Source organism: Physella acuta, unplaced genomic scaffold, assembly GCF_028476545.2.
Source record: "Physella acuta isolate Inbredline_101_S28 unplaced genomic scaffold, ASM2847654v3 ptg001262l, whole genome shotgun sequence".
NCBI lineage: Eukaryota > Metazoa > Mollusca > Gastropoda > Physidae > Physella > Physella acuta.
The window spans coordinates 36,268-54,036 of record NW_026732777.1 but is presented as its reverse complement, the minus strand read 5'-3'; the positions used below and the strand labels follow the sequence as shown (position 1 = coordinate 54,036).

At 35.9% G+C, this 17,769-nt stretch overlaps 1 protein-coding gene across 2 annotated transcripts; it reads left to right on the top strand.

The window, feature by feature from the left end:
• The first annotated feature begins 6,202 nt into the window (after positions 1 to 6,202).
• Positions 6,203 to 17,235, top strand: LOC131957757 (uncharacterized). 2 transcript variants are annotated; one of them, XM_059322521.1, is made up of 8 exons: positions 6,203 to 6,297; positions 12,271 to 12,393; positions 13,139 to 13,180; positions 13,857 to 13,953; positions 14,125 to 14,269; positions 14,605 to 14,689; positions 14,982 to 15,067; positions 15,217 to 17,235. In XM_059322521.1, exons 2-8 carry the CDS (start codon positions 12,279 to 12,281, stop codon positions 15,259 to 15,261), a joined length of 615 nt encoding a protein of 204 aa, XP_059178504.1. In that variant the 5' UTR covers positions 6,203 to 6,297; positions 12,271 to 12,278; the 3' UTR covers positions 15,262 to 17,235. The 2 variants fall into 2 exon arrangements, with proteins under 2 accessions (XP_059178504.1, XP_059178503.1); XM_059322520.1 differs by lacking the exon at positions 6,203 to 6,297 and having other exon boundaries at positions 12,244 to 12,393.
• The last annotated feature ends 534 nt before the right edge of the window (positions 17,236 to 17,769 follow it).

Below are 17,769 nucleotides of genomic sequence, written 5' to 3'. Positions count from 1 at the left end.
GTAGACGTAACGATGTTACAGTTGTAACCAGATTTTGGTGCTGGATCGATGAAACCAATTCAGTGGCGGACCGAGGTTGGAGGGGCTACAATGGGGGGGGGGGAGTTGTATTGGCTCATTAACCGTAAATCAACTGGTGGGATTTCTCTCTCATGGATTTCTGATACTGACACTAAGTTTCCTTTTGGTTTTATAAAAAAAAACCGCTTTCATCCTGTTCTGTATCTGTACCGACGAACTTTGTATTTGCTCAGTCCCTACATGTATTGAGGGGGTTGGGGTGTATTACTTTTCTTGTGTAGTTTATTTGCACATGATTGCACACAACCTCAGCTTGTCAGCTGACCTGAAAAATCCCCGAACTCGAGTCCGTAAGACGTCCCAAAGTTAACCCAGCTCTGAAGGGTACCTAACTTACGTTAGGCAAAGGCGGCTGGGCATAGTGCTTACCACACTAGCTCTTCATAATCCGAGGTCACGAAAACGGGTGAACACTACTTCACTTGCACCATAGACCTAAATTTCATTTCGTTCCATTTCGAAGAGATGCCTGGAAGAAACTCTGCATACGTCCTGTTGTGTTTTTATTTGGGCCAGTTGCTCTCCCTGAAATCTTGCACCCCCTCCCCTCACCACCATTGTAGAACGCCACTGCTTCCAGAAAGCCTATTATTTTCCCTTCATTTTTACTTTCTCGTATATACGTAGTATAGAGAAAGTATTTTAATCGTGCAAAAAAAAAAATCGAGATTTTTACAAATCTCGACGTTTTACACCTCACTGATACTGAAAAACATAATTTTGCAATCTTGTCCGTATGTCTGTGTGTCTGTGTGTCCGTGTGTAAACACGATAACTTGAGTACCGTTACAGCTAGGTTGATGACATTTCCTATATAAGTATTTTATCAAAATCGTAGATCCGTATCAACTTTTGAGCGATTTTCGATAACCGGAAGTGGTACTTTTCCTACTTTGAATTTTTCAAAAGCCTATAACTTGAGTACTATTTCAGATAGATACGTGAAATTTCACATGTAAGTAAAAGATCTAATTCTCTACCTTCTGTTAAATTTTGAGTAATTTCCGTTGACTGGAAGTAGTACTTTACGCTACTTCCGATTTCTCAAAAAACTAATGTAAATTTTAAAAGTACTAATAATATTGCGCACTATTATGCGCTTTTTTATAAGGCGTTCACTTGGTGTGCAATTAATTGTCTACGAGATTTTATTCTATTTTTAAAACTTTAAGTATTTAAAATGGATTAAAAATCATGTCTATAGCCCGAGTTCCCATCCCCTGTTATTTTATATAAGAATATTCGAGAAAGTTTAGGGGAGATCACTCCCGGTTTATTTATTTCGCGTTCACTTGGTGTGCAATAAATTTGTCTACGAGATTTTATTCTATTTTTAAAACTTTAAGTATTTAAAATGGATTAAAAACCATGTCTATAGCCCGAGTTCCCATCCCCTGTTATTTTATATAAAAATATTCGAGAAAGTTTAGGGGAGATCACTCCCGGTTTATTTCCTTAATAACCAACATTACCTTGTGTGGCCTAGAAGTCTGGTCACTCACCAATTCACCGCATAGCACATATTTCTGACCTTATTTAAAAAAAAACCGAAAAAAAGGGGGAGTTAAATCTGCATGATTTAAAAAAAAAATTAAATTATAACGGTGAAATGATTGACGGCAGATGCAATGCCTCGTGATTTTATTTTGAAGCAACACCGATATCGATTACTGGATGGGATTTAAAAGATTGTGTTTTTTAACAAAACAGTGAGCATTCGATCAGCGGGTATTATATTGATGTGATTTAAGATTGTATTTCTGTTTTTCGTTTGATGCGGTTTTCTAGCTCACTACTGCATGACAATCTGATGAAACCGGTTACCCCCGACTGTCTGAAATATTGCATACACAATCGCTTCACACGCCTAGAGATCAAAGAATCTGGTCAACTTTTTATATCTGGCACATCAACCGTTTGATTGGATACTTTATGCACTCGATAGTTGACCCTGTGCGGACGGTCCTACCCATTCTCCAGCTACTGAGGTAAAAACGTTTCGTCAAAAATAAATTTCCAATTTCTCGTGGCCCCGGTAAAAGGACTGTGATTAATGAACTAATCAGGTCGTTGAGAGGTGTTTTTTTTACAGTGAAATGTACTGAGTACTATAGCAGTTATGTAATCACGTGAAAAGTCTGCAGCAGGGTCACGTGAAATTTGGTTAGTGTTGTGACAGGTTTATGTGGTCACGTGAGTACTGTGGCAGGGGTATGTGGTCACGTGAGTACTGTGACAGGTTTATGTGGTCACGTGAGTACTGTGACAGGTTTATGTGGTCACGTGAGTACTGTGACAGGTTTATGTGGTCACGTGAGTACTGAGGCAGGGTTATGTGGTCACGTGAGTACTGAGGCAGTGATATGTGGTCACGTAGCTTCAGCACTAAATGACTGTATGGTTAATTATCGAAAGTACCCGGCCTTTTTTTTATGAGCACCGACAATTTGTTATTAAAATCAAATTCTGCTGACAAACCTGACTACATATAATAACTAATACTATACTTGTTTTATGATACTTGGTGTAACGAATGTATGCATATCCCTGCTGTTCCTGAATTGATCAAACAATGTCTTACTACGAGGATTTTTCATTTTAAAATGTCATCTGGACAAGATACGTGACTTAAGTGCACTACTGGAATGGGTGTCAAGTGATTTCATAAGAAAACAAATAATGCTTTGTTTCATAATACCGATCTTTGTATCGTAATTTCGACAATGGTTTTGTACGTTGTAACAGTTAGCTTCATCTAAGTTAGATGAAACTAATTGCTTTTAATGCGACTGTTGGCGGTGTATCGTAATTTGGACAATAGGTTTTGTACCTTAGATGAAGGTAATTGCTTTTAATGCGACTGTTGGCGGTGTATCGTAATTTGGACAATAGGTTTTGTACGTTAGATGAAGGTAATTGCTGTTAATACAACTGGTGGCTGTGTATCGTAATTTGGACAATGGTACGTTAGATGAAGCTAATTGCTTTTAATACAACTAGTGGCTGTGTATCGTAATTTGGACAATGGTACTTTAGATGAAGCTAATTGCTGTTAATACAACTAGTGGCCGTGTATCGTAATTTGGACAATGGTTGTGTACGTTAGATGAAGCTAATTGCTGTTAATACAACTAGTGGCCGTGTATCGTAATTTGGACAATGGGTTTTGTACGTTAGATGAAGGTAATTGCTTTTAATACAACTAGTGGCCGTGTATCGTAATTGCTCACACTCAAGCCGCCGTACTCACCCTTATTCTGGGTGACATCACCGGAACTACTCGCGACAATTTAATTCCCTTCCGTCGTTCCATTTCTCCCAGACTTCTCCCCCTTGCTTGCCTTCTCTCGGCCATCTCTCGCACGCGAGACGAGAGTGTCTCGCACGAGCTCGTGACGTGGTAGTAGGCGGCGCGTGTGGCCTCTCCCTTTTAGGGCTTCCTCGTGCCCTGACCAGTCGAATCCCACTTGTAGTAATCCTAGTTGATGAATGAACTCTACGGCTGTAAAGTATCGCGAGTTTTGGTTTAAAGAAAAAACCGTTTTTTCTGTATTTTACATAGAGAGAAAAACTTAGCCTAGCGGGTTTTTTTTCCTGACTGTAACAATCGTAAATAATTAGGTTAAAGATTATTTCTAGTTCCAACAACGTCACGTGTTCACGCTGCTTTTGGTCCGACACCGTAAGTATTGATTGCTTTAATAATTAACGAATATACTTGAGTGTCCTTGTTACTTTTCGGTCGAGGAATCACTAGATATTATTTTGGGCTAATTAAAGGTCATTATTTGGACAAATTTGAGGTTATTATTTGGAGCTTATTACACGAAGTATTGATTAAGGGTGTATTTTCGTTCTTAGGGTAATAACCAACAAATAGGCTACACCGATATTTTTTGTATTCGAACAATACAACTGCTGATACCTTCAGAATAGTTCTTGATATTTCATTTGTTACTCTGGTTGCAGAAAGCTCCGCTCAGCTTAGCCTACACTGGTATCTTCATTTGTAAGGGCGCCCATGTACCTGTTAATATTTGCGGATAGATTTCGGTTTCATAGGGGTCATCTATAAATGACGTCACGCTTTTTTGACGATTTTTACCTCCCCCCCTCCACTCCGTCAACGCGAAATAACGGCTAAAACTTGTTTTCTAACATTGCTTTTTTTTTTAATGCAAAAAAGTGACGTCACACCACCATCTGACCCCCCCCCCATCACACACCGTCACAAAATTACGGACCCCCCTCCCCCAATACAAGTGTGACGTCATTTATGGACGACCCCATAGTTTGTAGCTTTTGCTTTATTTATATGAAATATTATAGCTTAGACCCAACAAATGTATGGACACAGGTTCATAGCTGATTTTTGTCGTTGTACACAACTGTTATAAGTTTGCACCCATCTGTATCAGTGTCGGATAAGCAAGGAAACTGAAAGGACTATAATCAAAGACTCCCGTTCTGCTCATCATTATATTTTCTCCAAGCTTTCGCTTAAAAAGAACATTCTTGTTATGAAATAATATTTAAAAGACCCCCCCCCCCCCTCCCAATTACATGACGTTTCGCTTGTGTTTGATTTTAAAGTATTCGCCTATTTCAAGTTTCGATAACTTGAAACTATATTTAAACACGAAGGGAGATAACTCTGATTTTGTCACATCAACTTATTAAAGTGTCTCAACAATTAAGGTCAGTTTTGAGGTGGCATCCATCGAATGCATGGTTTACTTTGCTGCAGAACTAGCAGCCTTCATATCCCGCATGCCGGTTGATAGAGCGGCAGGCTTGGTCGCAAAATTCTCAAAAGTTTGTTTTTGATCTCATCATCATTCCTGTTGACCCCTCGTGGAGCATAGCGACGCACCACATATCTCAATTGTACTGTGTTAGGACGATTCCTCCAAGTTGGTTCTATAACATGTTGATCTCACTATATGACGGACGGACTCGGGATATACCCCCCCCCCCCCCCCACACACACACCCCTCCCCCAGCCCATCCAATCAGCCAGACCACGTAAGTCTTTGCATGTCACCAATTAAAGAAATCGATCTAACACTTTGATAGTGATGGTTACCCAGAGCAAGTAGATTGCTGTTTTTTTACACGTTTTTTATTACCAGTCGACGTCATTGATGCTCACACAACCGATCCCTGTGGTGCACCGCATGAACATGTGCTCTGCTTGTATGACGCGTGGTGCACCGCTTGTATGATCTGTGGTGCACCGCTTGTATGATCTGTGGTGCACCGCTTGTATGATCTATGGGTGCACTATGCACCACTTGTATGCCATGTGGTGCACCGCGCGAGCATGTGCACCGCTTTAATGACATGTGGTGCACCGCGCGAACATGTGCACCGCTTTAATGACATGTGGTGCACCGCGCGAACATGTGCACCAATTGTATGACCTGTGCCACACGAACATGTGGACCGCTTGTATGACGCGTGGTGCACTGTGCATCGCTTGTATGATCTGTGGTGCACCGCTTGGGCGACTGCTGTGCACTTGTCGTAATTAAATATACTGCAACAGTTTAAACACGAATTAAAACATTATTATTGTGAACATTCTAACCAAACCCAAGACCGTCCTCACAACCCCAAAGTCCTATTTAAAGTCAGTCATGTATCAGTGATAGAAGCCTTTCTGGTCGAAATACCCGCAAGCTTATCAGTCTCCTCAATCAATATTTACCTTAGTCAGATCCCCCCAACTGCACTGTTCAATATGTCAATCGTGTGCTATTTTCAACGTTCAACTAGTTTATCAAATCCACGTTGTTAGCCACTTCATGTTTTATAAACCCAGTCAAGCGTGGCCGGTTACGTGACCTACTTCTGTACACGTTAAACTAGGCCCCGCCCACCCTGTGCCTGGTGTTGTCCCCTTAAGTTACACATCGCTACACTCACAAACCGGTTGGGTGTTTATAAGTTGGAGTTTATTTACAGCCATTGATTGTTATTGTGTGTTTAGATTTTAACTTGTTGACTTATCTCCCTGTAGTTGCCAGCACACTGCTACAGTATCTAGTTGGCCGGCAGGGGAGATAACACTTCGTGTGAAATCAATAGTAAGTCTAATGGTTGTTTGATGTTGATACAGACGTTCATTGCTGTTAGTTTTGGATTGTATTTCGTTGGTGGTGGCTAACTATAAATTGTAGGATTTAGGGGTCAGATTGTTGTGAAAGTGTAGAGGTAAGTGTAGTGTATACAGTGTTCCAGGTAAATTTTTACTTGTGTTAAAAAAGTGTCCTGATTTCTTGTGTTGGCCAATTATCACTTGGCCAATTATCATGGCCCTTGCTATGAATACCCTGTTCCTTCTGTTGACCAAGTGTCCTAGTTCTTCTTTTGGATGTCCTGCTCCCTATGTAGGACAAGTGTCCTGGCCCTTTTGATGACCAATAGTCTTGGTCCTTATTTTGAGCAAACCTCCTTCTCCTTGTGCTGACCAATAGTCTTTGTCCTTGAGCTGTCCAAGTGTTCTGAGCTAAACAAATGTCTTGGTCCTTGAGCTAAACAAATGTCTTGGTCCTTGAGCTAAAAAAATGTCTTGGTCCTTGAGCTAAACAAATGTCTTGGTCCTTGAGCTAAACAAATGTCTTGGTCCTTGAGCTAAACAAATGTCTTGGTCCTTGAGCTAAACAAATGTCTTGGTCCTTGAGCTAAACAAATGTCTTGGTCCTTGAGCTAAACCAATGTCTTGGCCCTTCAGCTAAACAAATGTCCTTGCCCTTGAGCTAAACAAATGTCCTGGCCCTTGAGCTAAACAAATTTCCTGGCCATTGAGCTAACCAGATTTCCTGGCCCTTGAGCTAAACAAATATCCTGGTCCTTGAGTTGACCAGGTGTCCTGGCCCTTGAGCTAAACTAATTTCCTGGCCCTTGAGCAGCCAAGTATTCTGTCCTTGGAGATATCAACTGACCACTGGTCCTTACATAATCAACTGACCACTGGTCCTAACATTGAGAAATCAACTGACCACTGGTCCTAACATTGAGAAATCAACTGACCACTGGTCCTTACATAATCAACTGACCACTGGTCCTAACATTGAGAAATCAACTGACCACTGGTCCTAACATTGAGAAATCAACTGACCACTGGTCCTTACATAATCAACTGACCACTGGTCCTAACATAGAGATAAACTGACCACTGGTCCTAACATTGAGAGATCAACTGACCACTGGTCCTAACATTGAGAAATCAACTGACCACTGATCCTAACATAGAGAAATCAACTGACCAGTGGTCCTTACATAATCAACTGACCACTGGTCCTAACATTGAGAAATCAACTGACCACTGGTCCTAACATAGAGATATACTGACCACTGGTCCTAACATTGAGAAATCAACTGACCCTGGTCCTTACATAAACTAACCACTGATCCTAACATTGAGAAATCAACTGACTACTGATCCTAACATAGAGAAATCAACTGACCACTGGTCCTACCATTGAGAAATCAACTGACCACTGGTCCTACCATTGAGAAATCAACTGACCACTGGTCCTACCATTGAGAAATCAACTGACCTCTGGTCCTAACATAGAGATCAACTGACCAATGGTCCTAACATTTAGAGAAATCAACTGACCACTGGTCCTTACATAATCAACTGACCACTGGTCCTTACATAATCAACTGACCACTGGTCCTAACATAGAGAAATCAACTGACCACTGGTCCTACCATTGAGAAATCAACAGACCACTGGTCCTACCATTGAGAAATCAACTGACCACTGGTCCTACCATTGAGAAATCAACTGACCACTGGTCCTAACATTGAGAAATCAACTGACCACTGGTCCTAACATTGAGATAAACTGACCACTGGTCCTAACATAGAGATAAACTGACCACTGGTCCTAACATAGAGATAAACTGACCACTGGTCCTAACATAGAGAAATCAACTGACCACTGGTCCTACCATTGAGAAATCAACTGACCACTGGTCCTACCATTGAGAAATCAACTGACCACTGGTCCTACCATTGAGAAATCAACTGACCTCTGGTCCTAACATAGAGATCAACTGACCAATGGTCCTAGCATTTAGAGAAATCAACTGACCACTGGTCCTTACATAATCAACTGACCACTGGTCCTAACATAGAGAAATCAACTGACCACTGGTCCTACCATTGAGAAATCAACAGACCACTGGTCCTACCATTGAGAAATCAACTGACCACTGGTCCTACCATTGAGAAATCAACTGACCACTGGTCCTACCATTGAGAAATCAACTGACCACTGGTCCTACCATTGAGAAATCAACTGACCTCTGGTCCTAACATAGAGATAAACTGACCACTGGTCCTAACATTGAGATAAACTGACCACTGGTCCTAACATTCATTGAGACATCAACTGACCACTGGTCCTAACATAGAGATATACTGACCACTGGTCCTAACATTGAGAAATCAACTGACCACTGGTCCTAACATTGAGATAAACTGACCACTGGTCCTAACATAGAGATAAACTGACCACTGGTCCTAACATAGAGATAAACTGACCACTGGTCCTAACATTGAGATAAACTGACCACTGGTCCTAACATTCATTGAGACATCAACTGACCACTGGTCCTAACATAGAGATATACTGACCACTGGTCCTAACATTGAGAAATCAACTGACCACTGGTCCTAACATTGAGAAATCAACTGACCACTGGTCCTAACATTGAGATAAACTGACCACTGGTCCTAACATAGAGATAAACTGACCACTGGTCCTAACATAGAGATAAACTGACCACTGGTCCTAACATAGAGATAAACTGACCACTGGTCCTAACATAGAGATAAACTGATCACTGGTCCTAACATTGAGAAATCAACTGGCCCCTGGTCCTTACATAGAGAGATAAACTGACCACTGGTCCTAACATTGAGAAATCAACTGACCACTGGTCCTAAGATTGAGAAATCAACTGACCTCTGGTCCTAACATTGAGAAATCAACTGACCACCCATCAATTGAAGGCTTCCCATATTGACATAGTCCACTGACACTGGTAGCCATTACAGTAATAAAATATTGCTCACAACTCTACTGCTTTGTAGGTAAGTTTCTTGTCTGGAGCAGGTAAAACTATCCAGGTGTAAAACAACAGGTATCTGTTTAGACTCTGTCACCTGGCACTCATTCCCTGTTATAGTTTTTTAAGTCAGTTAAAACATATTTTTGTTTCCTGGTGTTGGTCTAGTTAATGAATGCTAACATTTCTTTTTTTTTTTACATCACACACAGCTTGTTAAATTATTTAACAGCTGGGTTGTGTTTTTGTTTAAGATAATATAATATTGTAAATTCTAGGTAAGCTTGAAATGTGTTGCCATGGTAACACTTCAAAGTGTGTGGTAATGATTAATCTGTGTTACATTTTTTTTTACATTCGGTAAAGGTAAAGTTGTACATTTTTTTCAAGTTTATCACTGAATACATATTACAGTGCTTAATTTATCTTTAAAATATTCATGTTCATGTTGACATTTCATGGAATCAGATAACCAAGGAGCTGAGTAATTTTGAATAGAATTCAGCAGCAGTCTAATAACAATCCACCCAGTCAACTAGTAATCCACCTTGTTGACCAAAAATCCACCGTCCTCAAGCACTCCACACAATCCACCAACAGTCCATTATAATAGACCACTCTGAAACTGTCTCTGAACATTTTTTCTTACCTCACCATGTATTCCTTTCAATGTCCTTTGACTCTTCTTCCTGTCTGTATCTGGCCTGTGATCAACCAAAGATAAAACCCATTTAAAACTTATTGATTTTATTTTACATCAGGCCTGTGGCATACAGCAGTTGATTAAACATAAAACAACCCCCCCCCCCCCCCCCCCTTACTTTAAACCACACTGATATGATAACTGAATTATCTGTATTGAATGCATTGTTGTAGAAGGAAAAACCCTTCCCCCCCGCCCCTTCCCCCCGCCCCGTCCCCTGATGCACTAGCTGGATGATTGATTACCTGAATAATGTTTTATCTCTCTAGATATGAGTTTCTTTGTGAGCGATATTTGTATGGGTTGTTTCTTTTTTTCTGCTACAAATGAATGGTTGAAATGTCCACATAGTCTGACAGGAAATCAACTAGCAAAAGTTTTTTACCTTAGTTATAAGCTGTCTTACACAAACTTATTATCATTATTAGGAAATGTTTAGAAAACATTCTTTTATTTTGATATTGACAGTAATAAGCCAAGCAACCTGGCTTAAAAAGAAGTTTAGGAATAATTAAATCCCTTTAATTAGCAATTAAATCAGCAAGTTTAAAAATCTGTTTAAATAAATTAAATAAATTATAAACTTTGTTTAGATTTAATTTACTTTTTTTGCTTCTAAGTGAGGCTTTGAGCATCACTAGAAACATCTTTTCAAATGTCTGTCTTATTGTGATGTATTTACGATAGAACTCGGCTAAACAGCTTTTCAACAACTCTTATTGACATTATGTTGATAGATACAAAAATTGTTTATAAGATGTGTATTGATTTTTTACCCTTACAAAATTGTGTTATAGATTTCTTATAAGTTGTTCAGTTTGACAACAGGTTTGTTGTAGCTACTTCCTTGTTAAAGAAAATATCCAAACCATGCACATTCATGTATAGTTAAGATTTATATTGATTAAATCAATCAATAGTTGGTAAAAAAGAGAGATCACAGCAGTGGTTTACATAGGGGCAGTGTACAGGTTGTATTTTGTGTCTGCGTGTAAATATATAGGCCCCTTGGAGAGCTGAGATATGTAGTGTTTTCAGCTGAGGCTTGTTGCTGAGATTTGTTTTTCTTTAGTTTTGTTGCTACATTTTTCATTGCTGAGGTTTGTGTCTGAGATTTGTTTCTTAGTTTTCTTTCTATATTTTGTATTGCATAGCTTTGTTGCTGAGATTTGTGTCTCAGACTTGTTTCTTAGTTTTCTTTCTAAATTTTCTGTTGCATAGCTTTGTTGCTGAAATTTGTGTCTGAGATTTGTTTTTTAGTTTTCTTTCTATATTTTTGTTGCATAAATTTGTGTCTGAGATTTGTGTCTGAGATTTGTTGTTTAGTTTTCTTTCTATATTTTGTATTGCATAGCTTTGTTGCTGAGATTTGTGTCTAAGACTTGTTTCTTAGTTTTCTTTCTATATTTTCTGTTGCTTAACTTTGTTGCTGAGATTTGTGTCTGAGACTTGTTTCTGGGCTTTGTTGTGAGAATGGCTTTATGTTTCTCTCTCTATGTTTCTTCTCTCTCCTGCAACATGAAGGAAATCTAGCAAATAGCAAACCTCCATCAAATGTTTACCCGACAGCTGCATTTCCTGATGGTCAATGAACTTGAATTCATTAAGCACTCTTGTGTTAGCTGTATTGAATGTCTCAATCAATAATTAAAGCTTATTCAGGCCTGCACATCAGGTTGTACAGCAATCACAGTAAAAGCATTTATCCCTTGTTGAGTGATTACATGTTCTGGTAGTTTGTGTAGCAATCACAGTAAAACCATTTATCCCTTGTTGAGTGATTACATGTTCTGCTAGTTTGTGTAGCAATCACAGTAAAAGCATTTATCCCTAGTTGAGTGATTACATGTTCTGCTAGTTTGTGTAGCAATCACAGTAAAAGCATTTATCCCTAGTTGAGTGATTACATGTTCTGCTAGTTTGTGTCCATTAGAAATCAATGCTGTAATTTTTGTGGAGGAATTGAAGATTTAGTTTGACATTTAAGGTTATGTCATTTCAAAATTTGATATCAAGATTTTAAATAAAGCTGTGTTTTTAGATTGTGTTGATAATTTTGTTGTGAATATTTTTTTTTCCAATTTAAATTTTTTTTGCTTCATTTAATTTCCCTGATCATGGATATTTAAAACATGCCTTTTTCTGAGTTTCATTTTGTTATGGCCACTTTGAAATAATCTTTAATGTATACATCTATAGCTGACGGTTAGGAAAATTCATTTACACAGCATCAAGATTTATCTTTTATTTTTGTTGTGGTATAAGTTAACGTTTACAAACAATGGCTATTTTTTTGCTTGTAGTTTATGCTGTGGTTAGAGTTGTTTTTTTAAACAAACATTTAAAAACATTTTTTTTTTAAATTTCCAGTCCAGGTTCTCAGAAAATTTTCTCTAACAGTCGACAGAATGAGTAAAGAGCTGCGACCTATTGTGATGAGCGGCCCTTCAGGCAGTGGGAAGAGCACTCTCCTGGAGAAACTGTTTGCAGAATTCCCAGGATGCTTTGCTTTCAGTGTCTCACGTAAGTAGTCTGAGACAATTTTTTAATGGGGACACAAATGTGATGCTGGTTTTGTTGCTACTTTACAAGCTTACCCTGGGTTAGTTAATGCTGAAGAAAGTTAATGTAGAACTGTTTCCTTAACTTGTATTTGATAATTTGTATTACTGGAACTTGCTTTTATTTGATAATTTGTATTACTGGATCTTGCTTGTATGTGATGATTTGTATTACTGGATCTTGCTTGTATTTGATAATTAGTTTTACTGGAACTTGCTTGTATTTGATAATTTGTATTACTGGAACTTGCTTGTATTTAATGATTTGTATTACTGGATCTTGCTTGTATTTGATAATTAGTTTTACTGGAACTTGCTTGTATTTGATAATTTGTATTACTGGAACTTGCTTGTATTTAATGATTTGTATTACTGGATCTTGCTTGTATTTGATAATTAGTTTTACTGGAACTTGCTTGTATTTGATAATTTGTATTACTGGAACTTGCTTGTATTTAATGATTTGTATTACTGGATCTTGCTTGTATTTGATAATTAGTTTTACTGGAACTTGCTTGTATTTGATAATTTGTTTTACTAGAACTTGCTTGTATTTGATAATTTGTATAACTGGAACTTGCTTGTATTTGATAATTTGTATTACTAGAACTTGCTTGTATTTGATTGTTTGTATTACTGGAACTTGCTTGTATTTGATAGTTTGTATTACTGGAACTTGCTAAGATACCTGAATTATCTGTTTACAGATACAACAAGGTCACCAAGACCAGGAGAGAAGGATGGAGTAGGTGGGTACATCTTTAACACCTGTAAGAACTCTAAATCTTGTACACTTGCACAACACATGTTAATGTTGTATATCTCAGTTTGTATACCTGCTAATTTTGTACAGCACATAATTTTTGTATTCTAAATCTTGTACACTTTAACACATTACAGACATTTGCATTTTCTTCAGTTTTTACACTTTTTGAATTTTGTTACTTCTACACATTTTATATACCATTAAATCTTGTGGCCTAGTGGCAGAGAGCTAGACTGCTAACCTGAGAGTCTCGAGGTCAAATCAGGGTTCAAATCAGTGGAACTTCCCTGAGTTCACCCAGCTCTGATCAGTACCTAACTCACGTTAGGGAAACAAAGGCGGCTGGGCATAGTGCTGACCTTGCTATCCCTTTATATGCCGAGGTTTCTGAAGCAGACAAACTCTACTTCATCTGCCTCTTGTCTCTTGGGCACGAATGGGAAAGGATAATGATGATGAAATTTTGTACAATCCATGTACATCTTGTACATATCCCCCCCTCCCCACACAATTTCAAGTTTTCTGCATCTTCCCCAGTTTCTCCTTTTCTTAAGGTTTTACAGTTGTAAATAGAAAACCAGTTGTAATATTCTAGGAATTTTTATTTTATATGTTGTTAGATTATGTTTTTAAATTGTTTTACATTTGGCTATCCCCAGCATATTTTTTTGTGAAACGTGAGGAGTTTGAAAAACTAAAAGCAGAAAATGGTTTTCTAGAGAATGCAGAGTTCTCTGGCAACCTGTATGGAACTAGGTATGTCACTTGTTTTTGTAGTTGCTATAAAAACTCAACTCTGAATGTTTGGATGTTATATAACTTGTCTACATCTGTGATTGGTTTTAAATTTATATATATTTTTTTACATTATTATTATTAATAACTAATGTCTTTCTCTATTAAAAATTTAAAAAATTGTGTTTTCAGTAAAAAGTCAGTGAACGATATCATGAAGTCAGGGAAACTGTGTGTCTTAGATGTGGAGGTGAATGGTGTCAAGAATATTAAAAAGTCAGACTTCAAACCTAAGCCTAGATATATTTTTGTCAAGCCACCAAGTATAGAGGAATTAGTGAGTTTCACTTCATTTTATGTTAAAAATTTATTTTAAAAAAGTATAATTTTATTTTTGAGATTTCAATAAAACACCTAATGTGAAAATATAAAAAACATATGAGGCTGATCGTAAGTTCCATGTTGGTAATAATAAGTTGTTCCGCAGTGGGATACACTACTGCCCACAACTTTGTGTTAAAGTTTAATTCACTGTGTCGACCACACAACTGAATTTTGTTTTTAAGTTTTCCTAATCATCATGGCATAAAGTTGAATTTTGTTTTGACCTTGTACATTTTCTGTTGCTTATGTTATGTAATGCTTTTACAACTGTTTTTTTTTTTGTTCCAGAGAAAAAGACTAGACCATAGAAACACAGAAACAAAAGAAAGTCTAGAGAAAAGAATCAGTGCAGCTAAAGAAGCCTTTGAATATGGTCAGTTTTTTAATATATGAAAAAAAAACAAAAAAACATTCTCTTTTTCTCAATATAATGATTTTATTTTGTAGTCTATTTTACGATTTTTGGACTTAGCAGTTAAACATATTTTTAAGAGCATACAAACTGAAGCTTAAAAGTAATAAGTAAATTGTCAGTTTTGTTCAACTTAAAAACAATATGCAAGATGTTGTCATTCCCTTATCCCCAGTAAAATTTCTAGCTCTAAATTTAAGCATGGTATTTTGTGTGCAGCATAACGCAATATAAGTAGTTATTTCATCTACAGCTGAACAAGATGGTGCTTATGATCACATTATTGTTAACAATGATTTGGAAGTTGCATATAAGGAGCTGAAAGACATCTTACAAAGTGTATGTACACACATTTTAAATACTTTTGTTTTGTTTAACTCTAAAAATATTGGTATTTGTATGCATATGTGTATTAATATAAATACATATGTATGTTTATTATGTTTATTATGATATTGTTTACTAACTTTTGTCTTCTCTCTTTTCAGGATATTAAATTAGTTCAAGACACATTACACCATAAAGGGAAATAATTAGTTAGTCAATCAGGTTATTAAATCATGTTTTGTTGTATTGTGTAGGCCTATGTGATAATCTTCACAAAAATATTTCTGGTGAGATTTTATTAAAACTATTTTAAGCAACATCACTCCACATTTTACTTGTTGTAATAATCCACAGGCAAAATAGGTTTATATTTGCACTTTGTATGCATTTTAGATTTTTTAAAAATTTGTTCTGATCTGCTATAGAAATTGGTTTTGTATGAAGACAATAATTAGAAAAAGTAGGTATTTTTGTGGTAATATATTCTAAAATCTATTTTGTTGTTGTTGGATAAAATATAGTTTTTTTTAATGGATACTAATTAGAAAAAGTAGGTATTTTTGTGGTAATATATTCTAAAATCTATTTTGTTGTTGTTGGATAAAATAGTTTTTTTTTAATGGATACTAATTAGAAAAGTAGGTATTTTTGTGGTAATATATTCTAAAATCTATATTGTTGTTGTTGGATAAAATAGTTTTTTTTTAATGGATACTAATTAGAAAAAAAGTAGGTATTTTTGTGGTAATATATTCTAAAATCTATTTTGTTGTTGTTGGATCAAATAGTTTTTTTTTAATGGATACTAATTTAAAACAAAAAACCTTTTTAGCCCAGGTACATTGGCTAGTTTTTATTTTTAAACTTTATCTGCAGATTGAAAATGTAATTTCTTCTTTCACTGTTTCTAGCACATATTTTTCTATGCTGTAGTTAGTATTTTCCCCAACAACTTGTGTCAGACTTTTCTATTTTCTTACAAATGGCTTAGTTAACATTGTATCAATTGGACATCTATAAATATCCTTATGTATTATGTTAACTAACACCTAGTGATATGTATAGTGCCTTAGTAATGTTTTTTCTATTGTATGAACCCATCTGTTTTCCTTGCACAATAGGTAACAATTGTCATTAGAATAGTACTGATGTTTTATAATTTACTATTATAAAAAACTACTTAATACTTAAGGTAATTGTTCCATAATTGTTTTCTTAATTGCTGCTCATAACAATGTTTTTGTTATACACAGAGGTGCTGTTTATTCATTAAAATTTGGGATTTAAGAAAATATTGATAAAATAGAAAAAAGAAATTGATACAATAATTTTTTTTAATAAAAAAAGTTTTTTTTAAAATTAACATTATACAAATGTTGCAATAAAGAGGAGTTGTAAGCAATACTTAATTGTAATGAATAATATATTGTGTTGAGTTGAATGGATTTTAGTAATGTTTTTACCAGCCGTTGTGATAAATCTTGCCTACATGCAGAGGATTTGTTAAGTTGAAGGACATTAAGATGGCTCGGCAGTTTGAGTTGTATAGAAATACCTCACAACATTTGTTACATTGTTGTTTGTATAAATTGATTATTTATCTGGCTAGTTTAGAAATGTTTTGATTTGCTTATATTACTTACCTAATATCACTAGATGTTGATGCACAATTTTATTGTTTTATTGTTTTGCTGCAGATTTTTAAAAGCTACAGAAATACAAATGTAAAATAATAAAATTCCTGACATAAATTTTGTACAAGGCTGCTCAGTTTTAAATGCTAATTTAAATGTGGACCAAAATATTATTTCAATGGGTAAAAATGTTTTAATTTTTTTCCAAGAAAAATATTTTCTCTGTTGTGCAGATAAAGAAGAGATTGTCTCTGTGACTGAGCATGAGGGATCTTATTGACTAGGTCAACTCTACTTCATCTGCCCTGTTAACTGGCATGCATAAAAAAGATACTTTGATTTTTAGAAATCAATTAATGTTTTTCAAAATGTTTTTTTTTTCAAATTAAATCTGGCTTAATCATTCAGTTATAGTTTGATGCTTTATAGGCATACAGCAGCTGCTTTGAAATCTAACCAGTAGTATTTTATTATGTTGATTTGCTGGGGCACAAATTTAAGTGTGAATGTTTGCGGGTAGATTAATAAAGTTTTATGGTAAATTCAGTGTTTGTTTTATTCTGTTGTGATTTGTGTGTGATGGAAAATATTTTAATAGAACAAAAAAAACCTTAATCGTCAGCAGCTAAATGTACTAAAAGAAAAAGTTACTTCAGATACAATTAAAATGTTGGTTGCAAAAGTTCTTGAAAATATTTCTAGAGCGTCAAACTTTTATTTGTAGAGATGAAATCTAAATTTAATGTTTGTACAGTTATTGTTTTTAAGTGCATTAAGGTTTTTTTGACTTATTTTTTAATGTTGTAAAGATAAAGTCTATATTTTGAAATTACAGTTTTTTTAATTTGTGATTTGGTTCATTTATTTAATGTTACAAAAGGTACAACACCTCACATGACTAAAATTGTTTTATATTTTGATCAGTAACTCTAAGACAATTATCTGCCCCTTATTAGTGAAGAATAACCTGAATTTTGCTTATATTTCACCTTGTTTTAAAATTGAAAAATGGTAGCCTTTAAATTAATTCTTAATTACTATTTTAAAAATAATTTTAATATCCAAATACATTGAAAATTA

Excerpts from the sequence above, each read along its gene's own strand:
- LOC131957757 (XM_059322521.1), top strand. The coding sequence starts at position 12,279 with ATGAGTAAAGAGCTGCGACCTATTGTGATGAGCGGCCCTTCAGGCAGT. Across the intron at positions 13,181-13,856 it reads AGGAGAGAAGGATGGAGTAG|CATATTTTTTTGTGAAACGT; the intron begins GTGGGTACATCT and ends GGCTATCCCCAG. Across the intron at positions 14,690-14,981 it reads TAAAGAAGCCTTTGAATATG|CTGAACAAGATGGTGCTTAT; the intron begins GTCAGTTTTTTA and ends TTTCATCTACAG.